Below are 20,916 nucleotides of genomic sequence, written 5' to 3'. Positions count from 1 at the left end.
TTTCTCAGTGTCATGATGTTGTTGTAGGTCTGTTTCTCCTTTCAAAAACAATGCTCTATGAAATTGAAAAAAAATGGTTTGTTTCATAACATAGACCAATACCAGTTAATGACTTTGTTTTTAGGCTGTATCGACATTTAGCATATCGTCGGTTTGCAAGATTTATTTGGCGGCGCTTAGGAAGACACAACCGACGCATACTGCCAGCTTGTGTAGTGACAGCTATAAGACAGAAATTTCCAAGCCAACAATATTGCGGATTTCGGTATCCCGGGGAACCTCGCTAACGTATAATATTCGGCGACTTATTTAGAATTATTACTAAGAATGTTGTACATTATAAAAATAACACGATATGAAAATAAATTGCTTTAGCCTTAAGTTTTAATTAAAACGTGTTGTGTGTCTCTGAATTGTAACGTCCTTCGGTGGTTTCGGGGTTCTCTGTGCAAATGGGGGAGGGACTTGCACATGGCGGTCAATGGCATCCCTTGCTTTAGCGTAGCTGTCGTTTAGCTTCCGCAATTCCACCACAGCGTCCATAAGATCAGCAATGTAATCTAAAATATGCAGAAGGATTGCGTTAAATTGTGAAAAAATAAATATTTGAAAATTATTTACTTTTTGTTAAAACTTACTGAAGGTTTGATCAACTTTCACTTCTTTGGCTACACCTTCTCCACCTCTTCCTTTGGGATATGAAACGGCGTATTGCTTATTCCCATCCTTTGTCATGCTCAGCTGTCTTGAGCTATTTTCGTTAAAATGCATAGCTGCAAGGAATAATCTGAAACATTTTTTTTTAAAATATTAAATCGGATGTTAAAAATGCACATTCACGAATAAATAATTGGGATAGATGTGTTTTTTTAATTTGTATCTGAGAAATATAGCTTTTTCTATTTTATCGTTATATTTTATTGTATATTTACCTAGCCTGCATCTGTTTGAAGAAGAAATGCACAGCTTTAGGTGCAAAAGCGCAAACTACTTTATGGAAGGATTCCAGGCTGGATGGCTGGCCAATATGGGAGAGTTTTTGAATGTCGTTAACTAATAGTTTCCCCTTAACAACCGCCTCCAATTCCACATATGCTTTGGAACCTATTTAAAATAAAACAAACATAGTAAACGTTAAACCGTATGTGCAAATATAGATCATAGCGGTTGCAATATGCAACCTTAGTTATATTCTGAGAGGTACCTTGCTTTATCCAATCCCTATCATCTAGAGGTCCATGTAAACATCTGGGATAAAGGTCGCCATGTCCCTCGTGAACATCTATGACGTGGTTAAGAATGGAAAGCCATTTCTGTGATATCAGATCACCATTACCGTTGCTGGATGCAGCACACCAGTATAATTGGTTGCTGATGGAGTGAGACCATTCACCAACTACATCGCATACGCGGTTTTTTTATATTGCGTGTAGCTTCCTGTACACACCTTAGAAATAAAAAAAAATTAAAAATGTTACAGAATGAAATACATATTTATATATAATACGACATTAAATGAAAATAAATTTACGACTGTAATACCTTTCGCAACATGCCAAACATCAAACAGGTGGACGATATGCGGCTGATCTCTTTTCATATAGCATTTCACTTGACTGTGTCGATCAGTCACAAGATGTGAGATGTCGATGTCTTCCTCCTCCAGTCGTGCCAAACTTCTCTTCAACCCCTCCAGTTCCATATGATAAGAACTGTGTACTTCATTGCTCTGAGTAAATACAATCAACAATTTTAATTATTTAACTACAGAAGTACAAATCTAACAAATACTACACAATGCAGTAAAACTGTTTAATTAATCATACATTATAACTTGTTAATGTTTGATATAAAACATGATAGCGGCTTTCAACGACAACGAAAATACCTGGACCAGCTGAACATCTAGAACTTTTGATGTGTCCAGGTTCATGAGGGAGTACGACCCAAACTTCGCTGTATGGCCCGGTGAACAGCATCTTGCGTCACCCCCTAACTTTACCGGAAGCGCTTTTTCTCTAAGAGAATCGAACATTTCCTGCTGATTTTTCTGCCATACCTGTGAATAAAATGCATAATTAAACCATGAAACTATGATGGATTGAATTTCTTCGATATTCGACATTTCATATGTTTAATAGAAATTCCCTGTTATATTCTTAAATGCATTTTCATTAATTTCATTGAAACAATTTTGATGCATATACTGTAGATTCCTAATTAAACGCGAGAAATCAATTTCCGCGTAAAATCGTAAGAAGCAACCCTCGCAGATTTTAAAGTCTCGCTTAATTTTATTTTTCTGATAGTTTTGAACTATAGGAAATTATAACCAACATTGGTTATTGCGATTTTATATTCTTGCGATTTAATACAAAACAACGGACTCGCGGATTTAAGTACTCGTAAAAATAAGAATTTCATACCGTATTTTTTCTGTCCTTTTTTTTAAATATACATTTCAACTCACCATTTCAACAGCTGGGACTAGGTAGAGTTGCTGCAGGGAAAAATATGTCCTGTTACTGAAACACTGAATTCCAGCAAACTTTAACGTGTTTATGGCTTTGAGTGGACTTGCGCCACTAAACAGGATTGCGGCAGCAAAAACCAAATTACCCCATGGCATCATTCCTGTAAATGGCTGACTGGCCCATTCCCATAGACAATCGCATCTGTTGCATGTGGACTGGATGTGCACAACAGTGCCCAACACACGCCATTCAAAGTCAGTGTCCTGCTTGGGGTTTCCACAGAGCAAGCATTGGGAGGGAAGGAGCTGCTCCAGGCTGCTTTTATATACAATGAATTTGGTGTCACCACTTATACTGCTTACATTCTTTGGCTTCATCTCTTCATCATCTTCGTTATTCGACAGGCTCCACTCTATGTCCGAGTCGTCCATTTCGGAATCAGATTCCTCCAAATTGTCATCCGGTTCTTCTTCTGTTTCTACTGTGTCCCTATCACTGCCATATATATCAACTTGTATCCCTATTTCCCCTGTTTGGGGAGATGCCTGAATACTGATGTTTAGGCTCTCCTGCATATCGATATTCAAATTAAATAATAGAAATAGAGTTGGTCCTATGCATGACTGCTTCAGTTTAGTTGATAGTACATTTGTTTTTAATCAAAATATTTATAAGAAATGAATATGTAATTAAATAAAAATTACGTTAGAAGTTTGGGTGAATGCATGGAACGTTTGGGTGACATTTGAATCGCAGTTCAGTGTTGTCGCAGACTCTATCAGAAAATTTATAAAAATAGAATATTCGGCGACAAAAATATGTAGTTTACACGAAAAACACATATATTTGATGCAACAGTGTTCCCCTTTCCATTGTACCTCTCATGCTGATATCGTGTTCGTTTGACAGGCATGGATCTGCAAGACTAGCATCCATGACAGAAGTCTGTGATTTCCCCATAGCACTTGGTTTTGGAAATTGTGTAGGCGATTTGTCTATTGCATTACAAATCAGAAATTCACAAAATTATAATTTTTGATGTTCACGTTTTTATTAAATTTTTCATCACTTTTCAATAAAACCAAATTCTATGAATATGCAGAAATATATATATATATATCAATTATTTTTTTTTTTTTGGGGGGGGGGGGGGGACATATGTGGGTTTTTTTTTATCGTTTGTTTGTATTTTGTATGTTTAGTAAAAAGATTCTTGTTACGGAATGTGAATTGATTAAATTTTTATTTCAGTGCTATGGCTATGGAAATTGACGCGGACGTCTGAGAAAACATTGGATTGAAACTGTAGTTATAGGAAGTGCATTTTGAATCCATCTCAGCGTTTCTAACTTGCTGTATACGTAATAAGCTTCAATGTAATGTTTTCTCAGACGTTTGCGTCAATTTGTCCACACCCATTTCAAATGTTTTGCCGTAACAGGTGTATACTTCGAATTTTGCCAGTTAATGTTCGGTGGTCTTAATGATTATGTGATATAACCATTTTCAGTAGATATATGTCTTCAAAATTCGTGTGTAATGAAGTGCAAAATTCTATACAGTGTTTTAATTTATCTGTTACTAAGCCTATATTTCCGCATTACATGTACTGTACATACTTCCAAAGCATTTCGCTTGAAGGAAGTCGTGGATTTTCTTCGCGTCTTCGTCTTTGTTTCAGTCTTTGGGAAGTCAAAGATCGTTGGCACAGCGTCTGGCTTCAGGTCAATTATTTTGTATCCACATTTTTTGGCCACAGATGGGTGTATTGAAAACTGGTCATCGGTGAAATGTCTCGCACATAACCTTGAAGTCTTTGTAGCTACAAACCCATCTCGTCGAAGATTATGTACCCAAATTCGTCTAAATTTTGGATCTTTTGGGAAAAGATACATTGCCACACCCTTCTGTGACCGAATGTTGCAGTTGAATGCAGCACATTGAGGCATTTTCAAAGAAATGCAGCAAAATTGTGCTATATACTGTCGTTACGCACAATACTTGTTTACACTCAGTGGGTCTTTTTGACGTCACACACAAAGGGAGATAAGCCGCGTATATCGGAAATCATTTTTGGGATCGAGTACCTTTGATCACCTGCAACGCTTTAATCTTTCTTTATTTTTTTATTGAATAATTAATTTCTTGTTTATGATACCTTTTTTGACACATTTCCGCATAAAACAAATTTTCATTAAAAATCGTTTCATATGACCTTTAAGGTTGAATAACACACCTTAAAAAAGTCATTCGAATTAACTTTAAATTTTTTGATTATGAAAGATATAATGATGAATAAACTATACATATGTCAAATTAGGGGAAAATTTGCAAATTGGGGACAAAAAAAGAATATCTTAAAAAATAAATTCAGTAAGTAACAACAAAAGCACCTGCGGGATTCGAACTCGGTATGTACGGATCACAAGCCCAACACTTTTTTTTCTTTGATTGATATTCAACATAATACACACTGTACAGATCAATTCTTAAAAAACAGCAATGTCTAATAAACAAATGAATTTATACAAAAGGACAAGTATTAAAAAATAAATATCAACACACCCTCCGTTTCTTTAACTAGAGGATTTCTATTCAAAAATAAATTGGAGAAAATAATTCTTCTGTTTTCCTTGATACACAATTGGTAATGATTATATGAAATAAATTGTCTTAACATGTATTTACAAACTTTAGTAACATCCATCTTCTGTTGACTTTTGATAAACAGTTGTCGTCGTTTGTATATACTTAATCTACATATTGATAAAAAGAAATTAACAAAAAATGTATTTACATTTTTTATACCCGTTGACAATGATGAGAAAAACATCTCATCAAATCTTAAAGTATTGAAAATATTTACATCTACATCTTTGAATAATGTTTCTAAATGATATACAACAAATTTGTTTATAAATTCATGTAGTTCATTACAGCCAATAAATAAATGTATAATATCTTCATTTTGTAATGAGCTACGAAAGCCGAGAAGGATCATTCGAGATTCGAGATTCAAAATACGAGATTCGAAATACGAGATTCGAGATTCGAAATTCGAGATTCAATATCTAAATTAACCAATCAAATCATGGATCTGAAACCTGTATCCTAGCAACATTAAACTGTTCTAAATAAAGATCATTCGTACATGCTCTTTCCTACAAATAAATGTCTTAATAGCTCTTATATAGTGGTTATAAAATGGTTAAATTAACATTGATGAATTAACCCCACGAAGTATAAACAATTAAATTAGAAATAACACTGTTGGCTCTGCGAATCTAAGTGGTTGTGTTTGCCCTGTATGTATTTCCCCCCGAACAATTTTAACCCGAAGTGTATTCGCCCCAACTGTGTAAAAATCGGCTCGCGAAGAAAGATCTGTTCAATCTAAATGTTTTAGCTATGAAACGAACCTCAATGAAATAATCGACATGTCAAAATATAGGTTATGATAAAGTTTTAAACCATTGACGATATAATGATTTACAACCTCAAAGACAAAAATCAAGATAAGAATAGTGTATTGTAGGGTATGGCAATGCCATTGTCGATATGAGAGAGAGAGAGAGAGAGAGAGAGAGAGAGAGACAGACAGACAGACAGACAGACACACAGACACACACAGAGAGAGTGTTGTAGTGTTAAATTCAGTTTTGATTTAGAATTTGAAATTGATTTAATTTGTTACAAGCATATATAGACAATAATTAAGCCTCTAAAAGGAGAAAAGAGAGGAGGTAGCTAGGGTAGGGCAGACCAACTAGCAAGCTTTAATTTTAACGGTGTTAGCGCACCTGTGATTTACATCGACTCTCTCTCTCTCTCTCTCTCTCTCTCTCTCTCTCTCTCTCTCTCTCTCTCTCTCTCTCTCTCTCTCTCTCCCATCACCTAGCATTTCCTTTTCCGTGAGGGGGTTTGGGGTATTTGTGATGTCTTACATTAGCTAGCGAAAATGATAAAAAAAACCATGAAATTTTCTTTAAATTGTGTGCGGATGTTGTACTCCAATAATCTGTTTTCAGTATATACATTTCAAGAGAGGGGGGGGGGGGGGCTATATAGTCCTAATTAGTTTGCCAGTTATTCTGTATATAAAACTTTCTGTGTAGTTCCATAACGATGCACTGTAGATAAATTTATGAGTAGTTTTACTTTTGATAAACAGGTACATATCCGTACTTGATTTTTAATTTGACTCTTATAATCGGATTTAATATTCCAATAAATAAAGGGTAGGAAAGAGTAGACGGGACTTTTTTGCGCATATCCTACTGTACCATTCATTAAACACAGGTATTAGCACTCATCGAGTTCGACTTGCTTTCCTTTTTTTCATCCACTGGATTTATAGCTATTAATTTTTGAAAATATTTTGAATTTATGGCCTGATTATATATAAATAAGAGCTGCGCTGGTGCATCTATTTACCCAAATGGACCAAAATATAACCAAATGAATCTAAAAAATTTGACAAAATTAGTTTTAAACGTACGACTCTTTTTCAATTCTAATCGGGTATGTCCTTTAGAAAAATCTTGAACCACACACATTTTAGCAAATAAAACGACAATTGTTTCATTTTTTTATGGGGAGGGGGTGGTGCCGGTTAAGGACATGTATTGCTTGTGGCAGTTGTGCTATACTCTCATCTGTTATAATAGGTAATACTACATATTGATATAAAATGAAAGTTTCCAATTACACTGTACATAGCTTCTATCATGCATTTTGACCCGTGCTCTGAAATGAAATATAACAATACTAAGTGATATGTATAAAATACATTATGGACACAGTTATATTTTACTCTTATTAAAGGCCAATAACTCTTATATGTAATTATACATGTAATTACACATTTTATCCATACAGGTCATGAAAATGCTTTACAGCTATATATGAGTTATATATTAGATGTCTTAAAATTTGACATTCGTTATAATAATAATGATAAAACATAATCCATACCATTCATATTGGAATGGGCAGTCCCACGCCCTATGAGTGTGCACTTTGCTTTTATAGCTTACACAGCAGAGACAGACACTACAAATTACATATATATTTCAATAAGTAATACTAAAATACAGATTGCTTTAAAATAAGGTTTTCACTAGTATTACCTCTAGTTCTTGAAGCTTAATATACTTTAATAAATATTCTTTCACTCAAAAATCACTCTTACTAAGAAAGTGCAAAAGGATAATTAGATTTGCTAAATTACAGGATATGTACCATTAATTAAATATTAGCGCTTCTGTTATGGTTAGAAATAATTAATGTTAGCTTACCTATACGAGATGAAGTAAAGTCTATATATGTATAAAAGGTCTTTCTAAGTCGTACACATCAAGTCTTGTCTCCTTAGCTTTAATATGAAGAATGTCTTAAAACACAAAGAATTTCTTGAGGGAAATCCAAAGACCAATGAAACCCAACTATACAAACTTAAAAACCAATAGATTCTCTCTGTAAAACCACACCTTTTGATTGACCATATAAGGACCATATATCCTAAGGGCATTAATTAACTTAAGCCAGGTAAACCTAGGTGTTCTACCTGGGTGATTTAATATAAAACTACATGTATTGCTAAAATATATTATATCTTAACTTATTAATATCAATACTGTAATTAGATTTATCAATGTAATAAATAATAAATATCATACTATTACATTTCTAAAAATTTAAAATCAATCTATATAGTAAAAATCGAGTAAAGATGATATGAAATTCATAGGAAATAAAAGGGAGAAGTGACTATACGTTTATGACGTCGTGAAGGATATATATATTTTACTCTTTAAAATCACCATAATCATCTAATGATTTATAGTATAAATTTACTTGGGCTGGGATAGCGTGGACATAAATGTTACGGTTTTCCGGTCACCATAAGAAAGTGCCATAATGGGTCCGCTTTGCTTTACCAGTGACTCTCCACGCTGCAACTTTAAATTCTTTAAAGACTTGGGCATCTCTTTTCTGTAGACCCTGACAGTGCAAGTCATGTAGGTGTCTTTATCAAAGAGGGTAGAGCAGAGAGCCGGGCTCTTGAAATAGTTGTCACACACGAGGTGGTGATATCTGTACAAATATGGTTCCATCAGTTGCATCACCACCTCATACCCTACACCGTGGACACTCCTAGCTGCACCACCCTGTCTACCTATTGACAAATTATTTGCAGTAAATACATTAAGGGGGGGGGGGTGTCATAAATTTTGCGATTTGACAATAAACTCTGTTTGTTGGTTTCATTAGCATTGTATGATATAAAAGATTTAGCGTATGTAAAGTATACCAGTGTTCCGCAGCAATTAATACAGACAGGAAAGCAAGCTAAACGCGATTATATCTCTAACGTATGTAAAAGATCCAAGTTGATAACCAGTTTTGTTGAGAAGATGTAAAACAAGAGGGGGAAACGTAAATTTTCTTAACTTTTGAGCATTAAAAAAGGCGAAACGATAATATTAAAACACCCATAAAAGGAATCAACACAGAAAATTATAACCGCTGAATTTGTACAATATTCGGTATTTTCCTTATCAAGAGATAACGAGATTTCTTGGGAATAACTTTTTATTAGCCCAACATTCGCTGTATTTTCCACATTCAGTTCAGTTAATAGCATAACAATATCATTTATTACTCCCCCCCCCCCCCCCTCTAAATCTCTAGCATGCATACTTTCTCCAATCAGAAACTATTTCTATATACCTAAACTGGCCACCGCTGAAGTAAACTCTCATTTATTCCCATGCGCTTATCTGTTTATTGTTAAGTAATCACATTATTCTATTATTGGCCAGTATGCATGTAAATGGACGCCATTGGTCTTCAATCATCACTTTCGATTATTTTAAGAATAATTTCCTACGGCTTCAATCTTATTAAAATCAGATGTTAGATCCGCCCGCTTACTCGCTAGTATGCAATATGATTTAACATCTAATAACAATTAGATTGCTAAAGCCACATTTGATTGCTTTGATGTTATATTTCTTTGTTACAGTTAAGAGGTTCGATATACACTTTATTTCACATTCTATCACATCAAAGTCAGGAGGAATTCCATAAGAAACAAGAAGAGTCAATTTACCAACAAGTTAAAACTATAAAAAATATTCTCAACATGTAAAATAAACTTTTTTTCATGGTTATAAATTCGTTAAAAATGTTGAAAATGGAATTAGAGATGATTTTAATAAATTGTTGATTGAATACTTTGAATATTCAGTAACCTGCATATAACTGCATTGCAGCATTGTAGTCTGTGTCCGACTCTGCTAAAACAACCAACTTCGCACCCCACTGATGTGATTTTTTCGCCGGCACATACTGCACAATGTTGTTTCTACCCTTTTTAAATTCAAAAACATTTCATGTGTTTATTGTTGAATCGTAATTCGTTTGACTATATGTTAATGAAGTGTTTCATTATATTACTGAATTTTATAACCTTTAAAGATTAATAAAGAAACATTTACATTACATCTAAAGCATGTAGATAGAATATCTAATTCAAATCGTATTCTTTGTAAATTGTACATGTATATTTTGCCATTGATATACCGGTATGTTGTTAATGTGAGTGTAAACCTTAAATCCGACCATGCTTTTATCAATGGTTAAATCCCGAGCTAAGTCATAGGCCTTTGGAAATGTTTCATTTAAAAGATCAAGAATTGGTCGAAATTTGTGTGATGGATCGTAATTCTCATCTCCACGTGGCATTTGTGTTAAATTATTATTGCAGTGAAGAAATTTGGATAGAATTTGAAATATGTCCCGCGTCATGACTTCTGCAAATCCAGGAGTGCGAAAAAGATATGATTGCTCAGATTCCTGCCAATATGCCTCAATGCTAGGCTTTCGTACAATTCCCATTGATAGATACAAGCCTAGGTAGGCGGACATCTCTGCAACATTTGTGTCGTGCCATTTTAGAGTTCTTGAAAATGGCTTAGGGTTGTACTGCGGATTTGACAAAAACTGATTTGCATATATATTTGTTTACTCAACAAGAAATTCAGTAAGATTCCTGCCTTCGTCTGGAGCTATAAGTTTGTGGAAATAATCCACAGGGGGAGCATGATTCACCGCAGGGTTCACAGGACCCATATGGCGAGAGAAGGGATTAATTTCATGTGGGTATTCAAAGTTTTCAACATACCGTACATTTGTCAATCATCGGTCAACAACTGGAACGTCATCATCATCATCATCATCATCATCATCATCATCATCATCATCATCAGTTTCAGATTCGTCAAAAACTACTTAAAAATCGGATTCGTTTTCCAAAGCGGAATCAATGTTTCTCCAAAACGCCATTGAAATGACGTATTTTTTTGAAATTCTGAGTAAATCTTAAAGCCTCTTTTGTTCGTTAAAATCAATTTTATAACATTCAAAAGAAATGTTTTTAGTACGTTAAATTATTGCATGCATTGCAGTTTTGATGATTTTATTTAATTTAAAAATGATTTTATTCGTCATATTAAATTGTTTTAAATGTGATTGCTTTATAATTTGATTAAATAATTGATATGTCGGCTTTGTTTTCCATTTAATATACAAATATATCACAAAAAGAATAACTTTGTTTTTCGTAATTGAAGTCTAGCGGCGTATGGAGGGTTCAAAAATCCAGCCATGTAAACTTGTAATTCCGAATATGCAATCGTATTGATGTGTGAGCCTGAGTATGAATGAGTGTAATTTTGATCGTATAACCTAAAAAACTCAGGGATAAACACTTTTGAGTTGACCCCACAGGCCGTCAATCCAATTTTTCCAATAGATGCTTAATTGCAGCTGTAAAATGCTGTTTGTTATTTACATGTAACCTGCTACTATAATACACACTTTCCATCTGTTATCCCTGCATTTGTATTTCCGTTTTCTGAAATATCACGGCTGGCATGTTACAAATTGACAAATGCAAAGTCTACAAGTTTGTCGAATTTGGACATGACCATATATGGAAACAAGGACGTCACTGATAGAAAAAGGCTAGCTGCAGGTAAAGGCATGCCGTAATCGCCGGAATAGGGCCGGATTGAAAAAAAAATTGGTAGGCCTATAATCATATTATCTCGGGTTAACAGCATTTCTTAGAAAGTATTATTTTTCGGAAAATTAAATTTTAAGATTGGTATACATTTTATCAAGAGAATGTATAAAAGATGCGAGTGAAGAATTCGATCGGCTTCAGATATCTTCTTAGAACTGAAAAAAATTACATTTAATGACTTTGTTTGAATACACTTGTATCAAGATATATACGCATTTTTATAAGAGTACATGCAACAAATTGTTAAAGTATAGGCCTTAGCTGAATTAAGAAAATGTATCCAAAAGCATCCTTATCGCTACCATAAAGTTGGGACAAGAACCCACCTCCCCCCCCCCCTTGCGAAAAATTACACGGGGTCGGCCAGATGAGTTGCAAAGTTATCGGTAAGAAAAGCAAACTATTTAAAGACATTGGTTTTGAAATTGTGATTAATATGAGACATAAGAAGCGACACGCTCTTTAAAAAAATAAATAAAAATTCCAAAGATAAGGTTAACTGTCGTGAAATTAAAATGTGTATAAATTATTTTAAGAAATGTTTCATTGCATTGTCGGCAATATATAGGGAAAAAAGCATATCATGCAGGTAAAAATTGGCATTTTTTTATTTCAAGCAATTATTACGGGATATGAGTATGACGTCCTGAATGTCGGTTCAATACAGACTCACTTTGTGAAGTTGGTTGATAAAAAATTTCTGGAGAGCTATTATTTTAATACAGCTTTACAGCCACTTGTGAACTAGCTGCAGGTCTGTAGCTCCCGGTCTGAAAAATTTGGATGGACGACCTGGGAGCTACAGTGCCTCACATAGCAAAAACCTAAATTTACGGCGCACAAAAATATGCGCTGGTTTTTTTTTATTATTGAAGATAGTGTTATTATTTATCTTTCACTTCATAAATACATGTAAAGTAACATAAATTTTTCCGCGAAAAATACCAAATCTTTGCAGGTCGTTTATTCTAACTAATTCAGAAAAATAACAAGAGTAAAGCTGTCAATGTGACAGCAAACCGGTTTCTTTTGTGTGAACAGCATCCATAATCCATTTGTCAGTCCTGAATTGATAAATACTACCTATCCAAAGAAATGGGGTACTCTATATACAATGAAATGACTAAGTTCAACAGCTGATATTTTTTCATAAATTATCAGAAATCAAATCCTAGCAATTTGCATACCTCTAATACATGTATATGTATAATTGATCTGCAAAAGAACAACTTCCTATCTTGAAAACTGTTCGAGGAGTTATCGGTACAAGAAGGGTACCTTTTCGGCAGCCACCGCCTTCCCGCCATTTTTACTATTTCAATAATCGGAAAGCCGGTTAAAAATTCTCTCTCAAAATTCTAAGAAGTCAGAGCCAATGGAGGTACACGGGACCTCACGGCGGTCTTCCAACCCCATGCTGCTCAAAATAAACTTACCCCCTTAGAAAATTTCTTGATCCGTCTCATTTCTAGAAAAGAGTACGCATTAACTTAAATTCCAGTTTGAATTACATGTCAATTTTTTTTTTAGAAAATAAGATATTAGGCATTCCCTTTTATAATACCATGAAAATTATTTTACGGAAATTAGCGCATTCGTCACATCGGCAACGATTTTTTTTATATACATGAACCTCTTCCTGTTTGGTCCAGTTTTAATCATACCTCAAATTTTTTTCTAAAAATAATCTGGTATTTTCGATAGAAAAGGTGTCGTTCATTAAAAGCTTATTGCAACAGTTTAGCTGAATATTATGTTTATTTTTCGTCCATTCCGGCGATTACGGCATGCCTTTTACCGCAGCAAGGCAGTTGCCATATAAGGTCATGTCAAAATTCGACAAACTTGTAGACTTTACATTTGTCAATTTGTATCATGTCAGATGTGCTATTGCCGGTGTAATGAAGAATAATGACCCCCGTAGAATAATGACCGGGGGTCATTTTTCGACGTAGAATAATGACCCCCCTAGCTGAAGAATAATTGGATTTTTCTGAAGAAAAAAGACCCAGGGGTTATTTTTCTTCATGTTCAACATGAAGAAAAATGACCCCCATAGAAAAATGACCCCCCCCCCCCCCGTAAACATGAATAGAAATTGGTTACACCGTATCCAAGATATGACGTTGAAATTTACTTAATTTTTTGCACTCTGTTCAACTGATTTTGAAGTTATAAACACCGAATTTGTAAATAAATCGCTGTATATAGTTTTTCATATCCGTAGCAGGCACACAAAAAACACTCTTATATTGCCACAAATTGATTGTTAACAGTTACGTCACTTCTCTCATTGACATACATCGGGGAATGACGCAAATAAAGACAGATTCATACACAATGAGGATATTGTGTGATAATTAACGAACAATAATCATGAAAGAATAATTGTTGTAATAATATAAGCAATATTCACTGGTGAATGAATTGTCAATCTTAGAATGATACATGTATATATCTTTATGGAAAAAGACTAAGGGGACAAATAACGTTCGATTATAATAAGTAAAGATTTTTTCTAAAAGCGTTGATAAGAGGTTAGGGTCCATGTTAGGGGTTTATATCCCCCTTGATTTTGATCACACGATCTTTATTGTATCCAAAGTTACCAATGCTCATACAAACTATTGATGCATTAATCATCTTGATATTAACTAAACTTACTAAAGTATGCCGAGGATAAAGTAAAATATATTTTCTGTACGAGTACTTTCAATACTTTGACGATTTTCCTTATTGGCTGTTAACTTCTACTGGCGTAATGGCTGCTGTCAGTGCCCACTAACTTCAGCTTGGTTATAATGCCTAACAGTGGATTCAACTTTTCATAATTTTAGTTTCATCATTAATTCCGCGTGATGCACTTGCATACCCAGCAGTTTTTTATAGTGGAAATTCTAAATGCAAGTATAATTCATGAACAATAGGAAGAATATAAAAGATGCGACGGCGAAGCGCGAAGATGCAAAGACGAAAGTGCCAAGTTGCGAAGGCGAAGAAGTGATACTACTATCGCTTCTTTGCCTTTGCAACTTCGCACTCTCGCCTTCGAATCTTCGCGCTTTCGCCTTTTTAGCTCACCGAGACGAAGTCAAGGGGAGCTTATGCTATACTCCCGGCGTTGACGTCCGGAGCTGGTTAAAGTTTTATATATATATTATCATATTACATATATATTTTTGTATCATATGATACAATATGTATAATATAATTGTATTATATAATATTTTATTTTATCCCATGATATTGTTTCATTTGATATGATACAATGTTGTATCAAATTATATTGTATCATATAATACAATATCATATTATTTATCAAATATGATACAATATCATACAATACAATATCATACTATATTATACAATATAATAACACATGTTTCAATGTTATGATGTATTATTGCAATATGATAGTGTTTCATATAATACTATATTGTATTGTGTTTTATGATATTGTATTATTTGATCAAATACAATAATGTATAACACAATACAATGTCATATCATACGTTACAATATCATATCTCACAATTTTTTTACGGTATTGTATGGTATTATATGATAAATATTGAAAGTATGATAGGATGCAATTTTTAATTTTATATTACTGTATTGATTAACATATGATCATATGATTATCATACAATTTTTTAACAGATGATATGCGATAATGTGTCAAAACAGAATCCATGAATATCCAAGATCATAAAGGATGGTTTTCATATAATATGATAAAGGTGGTCTCATAAAGGTGATGCCTCATAAAGGTGATGCCTCGTCGCGGTGAGCCTTGTAATCTGTGTTTATCTATATTCTATCGTTGCGGAGCTCTCTACCGTTTAAGGGTTCCGAGGCATATTTTGGAAATTTTGATTTTATAAAATTAATAAAATTATATTATTCAGAGGGATAGGGTCCGGACACCCTCTCCCCTTTTACTGCATGAAATTATTAACATTGAATTTTCCCGGGGGACGGACCCCCTCTCCCCCCTCTAGATCCATGCATGAGCAAGGAGTGTCGCATAATGAAATTAGAATGTTACTGTGTTTGGTCCACGGTAAACAGACGGCTGGTAAGTGATAGGAGTCTGGAAGTGCACACATGTTTTTACACATTATGGTGGACATTAAATTTTGTGTGGAGTATATAATGATTAGGCATAGCCAGCACTGGTAAACATATATGTCACATGTACACATTGAAATATTTATAAACATTCATAGTAAGCGCGATGGCCTAGCGCATGCGTAACAATAATAGCCTGGATTAATCGAAAAACCTTGGCGAGTACGGTGCCTGCATTAAATTCTATGTAATCGACCGAGACTTGCTGAATGCAATCAAAAAAGGCGAAGGCGAAAGTGCGAAGTTGGGAAGGAGCATCATCGCACTTTTGCTCCTTCGCCTTCGCACTATCGCCTTTGCAACTTCGCATCTTCGCCCTATATTAAGGTCGGAGTGGCCCTATCGGAACACCATATACTTAGATATATGTAAATGTAATTGTTAATTAAAGGGGCACGATTTTGGTCAAATTCTATTTTTCTGTTTTCATTATTTACAATGCTTAAGGAAAGCATTTCTACTGATCAAATGATTTGAGGTCAGCTGTAAAGTTATAGGCAAGATACAGGGCTCACAATTCTTTGTCATGTAAACAAGGTTCGTGCCCTGTTGTTGTTTACATATGTTCAATATACCAGTAAAACACCTTTTTCAAGCTGATTTGTCTATCTTCTTATTCATTTTAAGCATAAATAAACAGTTCCTTACGTTTAACGCATTCATTAGGTCTAAAATTAGAATTTTCACTTCAACATTCAAGATGTAACGAATGACACTCAAATGTTGGTTGCCTATTAAAAATACCTTACTAAAGCATTGTGAACATTAAGATCGGAAAAAAATTTTTTGACTAAAATCGTGACCATGCCCCTTTAAGATGACAACCATACCCCGATGCAATACGTCAATGTCTTGTTATAACGGTAGGATTTTAATTTTCTAAGCTATACCCCTTCTTTCACTTTAAGTTTATTTGAATATGAATTATAATTTCCGTTACTTTCTGTAAACTGCAGCAGTAAAAATTACAATAGTGTAAAGACTATTTCACAAATAATAAAAAATATACTGAAAAACTTTAATCTACAAGGGGGTCATTATTCTACAGGGGTCAATTTTCTTCATGTGGAGTGTGCTCATTTTTATGAAAATGACACTTATTCTTCAGGCAAAGGAGTCATTTTTCTACGTAGAATAATGACCGGGGGTCATTTTTCTGCGTAGAATAATGACCGGGGGGTCATTATTCTACGTCGAAAAATGACCCCCGGTCATTATTCTACGGGGGTCATTATTCTTCATTACACCGGGCCTGAAGTTACAAATGCAGAAACTACGGATTGAAAGTGTGCAAAGTTGAAGGTTTAATTAACTAATGTAAACAATGAAGTTGCAAAATGTGCATCATGCGAAGGAACTGAGTCAAATCTTACACGTGTTTATGCCCGAGTTTTATAGATTACACGATCAGAATTACACATATTCATACTCAGGCTCACACATCAACACGATTGCATATTCGGATTTACAAGTTTACATGTCTGGATTTTTGAACACGATTACCCTCCATAGCGGCGATGTATATATTTGTTTTTATTTTTGGATTTTTTTTATATTACGAATAAACACACATGTACCTTAAAAACTCGATCAACACTTTTACATATAAAATACATTGAGAACATTTAAAAAAATATATATTTCAGAGCCAGACATTGCTATTATTTCAAAATTGCACAAAATTACGCCATATAACGCCCATATAACAGCATAAACAAATTGACGTTAAAAAGGACATATACATGTATGTCCCTCCCGCAGCCAGAGGGTTAAGTTAGGCGGCTGGACAATGCTATTGTTCTCAGTCCTTTGCTTCCGACGCCACTGACCCGTAACCCTGTTTTGTCATGGTGTTGGCGTATCCGATGTGCAGTAAAATCTCACCTTCCTCCACAAAACAGGCACCGAAAATTTAAGTGACCTCTGATTTCTACAAATAACAAATTGATTTGATTGCGTCCGGTCGTATTTGATCAGCTCCTAATAATCAAAGATTGATTCCTTGTAACTTCATTTTTTTTAAATATATTTTTTCAAACAATTGTAGGATTAGATATTAAGATATTCACTGATAAAATACATTGGACAAAACATTACAAAATCGATTTGTAGTGATATCACATGCAGAAAAAGATACTGAACTGTGTAAATATGAGAGTTTATTGTGTTACATGAAAAGTCATATATGCGCCTCGTGTGTGTGTATTGAGTTCCGCCGTGGAGATTCACTTATATAATTCACTTGTTCTGGATTTTCCGTCTTCAAGAACTATGGACGGTTCCAAGTGGATTGTGTATAGAGTGCGGGTTTTTTTCACATTTTTAATTTTTCTTGGTAAATAAATAATTTTAAAAAATCGCATGGAGCTTATTGGTCAACTTAATGTTCGTGTTATTTTTAATGTTAAATTTAATTCTGGCGGTCACAATTGTTATTCATTAAAAGAAAATTTCGTAAGCATCACAAAATACATGGATATACCGGTCTAGTACACGGGAAAGTTGATGAATACATAAGAGTTATCTCCCTTATACCACAGAAGTAACAATTGACACTGCTTCGACGGCAAAATAACCGGGAATAAACAACATATACCGAAATATCAGCCTTATGAGAGAGGGAGAGAGAAAGACAGACAGACAAATACACAGACAGACAGACAAATACAGACAGACATAGACGATGGATAATTATATTTGTCGGGGAGGGGGGGGGGGTGGTCTGAGACATATTTTGGAGATTTTATTTTATATAGTTAATAAAATTATATTTCCCGGGGGGATTGGATCCGGACCCTTTCTACCCCTTTACTACATATATGAAGTTATTAATATTGAATTTTCCGGGGGGCGGGGCGGCGGACCCCCTCTCCCCCTCTAGATCAATACATGATCAAGGAGTGTCGCATAATGAAATTAGAATGTTACTGTGTTTGATCCACGGTAAACAGGCAGCTGGTAAGTGACGGATTCTGGAAGTGTATATGTATACATTATGGTGGACATTACATTTTATGTGGAGTATATAATGATTAGGCATAGCCACCACTAGTAAACATATATACACATTAACGCCGCTGCTACAAATATCGCCATTGGGCTATCAAGACTAACGCTGGCGCGCTATCACGCACGCTGGCGGTCGAACTGTTACACAACACGCTCATACTACTTTAAACATCACGCTATCGCGCTGATCAAACAATTTTCCGTAGAGCTTATACACAACTCGCCGTTGCGGTAACACGAGTTCAAATAATGCGCTATCGCGCAAACACAAGTCAACTCAACATGCTATAGGACAAACACAACTTCACACAAAACGCCTGTGCGATAAGATAATTTTGAAGAAGAAATATGATGTTATATCTCATTTACTGGGAGTGCACTGGTAATCTCTTTAAACAGCATTGTTCAATTATCAGTTTTTCAAGTCCCGGACAACGAATAGTAATCGAGTTTAATTAAGTATTTAGTTTACGAGTACTACAGCTAGCCTCGATCACGTCCACCCCACCAAGAGGTCAGAAATTACTATACCGTCAACATCAGTCTTCTTTGTAACATGTATGTACGTTAATTAATGTAAACTGCTGCCATTATTGAGATTCGTCAAATTAAATAGTATTTGTTCACTGAAACTAATACTGCACAGTGGCGTCGGAAGCAAATTGAAAGTGTGGGGGGGGGGGGGGGGGGGCTAGACTAATCCTCAGAAATCTTGACAAAACCCAATTCCCAAAATCATGAAAATCCTAATCCGTAATCCATGGGGGGGGGGGGTATACCTATAGTTCAAAATAAATTTCTTACCAACCAATTTTTTTCCCCCAAATCATGAAATTCCTAATCCAAGGCTGAAGCCCCTATTATGCTATGTGCCTAATGGTTAGGTCTAACTTTGCAAAAAAAAGCCCCCCCCCAGTTCCGACGCCTATGCTGCACACCTACACGTAGATCATGGCCATGAGCGCGCCTCACCGAACCGTTACCTCTACGCCTACATTCCCTCATCTCGTGTACATGACGAATGTACATTGAAGTTTACAGAAAATACCCCAGTACCGTCCCGATTTATGCAGACAATTAATGTTATTTCATGACAGCTTCAGTTACCAGGCACGTAGCATCGTTTTTGAAAGTGGGGGGGGGGGGGCAGACTCATCCAAAAAATCTTGACATGCCAAAAAAAAAAGGGAAATTTAAACTTTCCTAAAATCTTCAAAATTCCAAAATCCTAATCCGTGGGGGGGGGGGGGGGGGGGGGGGGGGGGGGGGATGGGGGGGGGGGGTAGTATATAACTTCAATTTTTTCACTCCTCCCTTCCTTATTTTCATATCAATTTTTTACATACTCCCAAAAAAGTAGGGGGGGCAACTCCATGATAATTCAATTTTTTATATCTAAATTTAAAAAAAATTGTTGCTGCGAGAAAAAGGGGGAGGGGGCAAGCCCCCCCCCCCCCCCCCTCCCCCCCCCTGATGCTACGTGCCTGGTTAGGCCGTCAACATTCAATGTAGTTTAGCGTACTAGTTTAAATAGTTAGAATTAAAATTGCAGTAATTGATCAACAGAAAAAACACCCATATACACTAAATTATGATAATGGTGATTTGAAAGGTTAAAAGTATATTCTGGATAACAATATTATCATCGAAATATATACTTTTATAAAATAACTATGTTTATTTTATATCTTATATGTACGCGAATTCTGATAAGATATCTTTGAAAATATATGAGTTGCTCCCCTTGGAGCAGAATGTCTTCACCGTAAACCTAAAACACAGAGGCTGCGTCCTGAAGGCTATAGAGCTGCGACCTTTAAAAAATAACACGCCAAGTTACACAGAGTAACGTATCGTACAGCGCCGCAACATCGCAACACCATCATCATTTGTCGCTGTAGGATCGCCTAAATTTGAGAAATGGAATTTTTAAAGATGCCAACCCAATCTCAATAATTCTTAATCATCACTCTTTAAAATAGGGCGTGGCCCTTCATGTTAACAATTAAGGATGATTTGTGCCAAGTTTGGATGAAATTGTCTCAGTGGTTATAGAGATCAGATTAAAAATCTAAAATGTTTACAGACAGACAGGCTGACAGACCAAAAGACACACAGACGCCGGGCAAAATAAATTAGAAAAGCTTACTTCAGCTTTTAGGTCAGGTGAGTTAAAAGGAATATAACATCATTATCTACGAACAACAACAG

The 20,916-nt window shown here is 35.1% G+C and overlaps 1 protein-coding gene and 2 pseudogenes across 1 annotated transcript; all 3 read right to left on the bottom strand.

Annotated features, from left to right (window-relative positions):
• Positions 1 to 384: 384 nt before the first annotated feature.
• Positions 385 to 1,992, bottom strand: LOC128168864 (uncharacterized; annotated as a pseudogene).
• A 469-nt stretch (positions 1,993 to 2,461) lies between these two features.
• LOC128168855 (uncharacterized) lies at positions 2,462 to 4,423 on the bottom strand. The gene is made up of 4 exons (XM_052835012.1): positions 4,095 to 4,423; positions 3,353 to 3,486; positions 3,179 to 3,249; positions 2,462 to 3,043 (listed from the first exon to the last, which is right to left on the bottom strand). Exons 1-4 carry the CDS (start codon positions 4,421 to 4,423, stop codon positions 2,462 to 2,464), a joined length of 1,116 nt encoding a protein of 371 aa, XP_052690972.1.
• A 3,903-nt stretch (positions 4,424 to 8,326) lies between these two features.
• LOC128168854 (uncharacterized) lies at positions 8,327 to 10,452 on the bottom strand (annotated as a pseudogene).
• Positions 10,453 to 20,916: the final 10,464 nt, after the last annotated feature.

The sequence above is a fragment of the Crassostrea angulata genome, unplaced genomic scaffold (genome assembly GCF_025612915.1).
Source record: "Crassostrea angulata isolate pt1a10 unplaced genomic scaffold, ASM2561291v2 HiC_scaffold_59, whole genome shotgun sequence".
Classification (NCBI taxonomy): Eukaryota; Metazoa; Mollusca; class Bivalvia; order Ostreida; family Ostreidae; genus Magallana; species Magallana angulata.
Note: the sequence above shows the minus strand (reverse complement) of the source record. Positions and strands in the feature narration are given on the sequence as shown.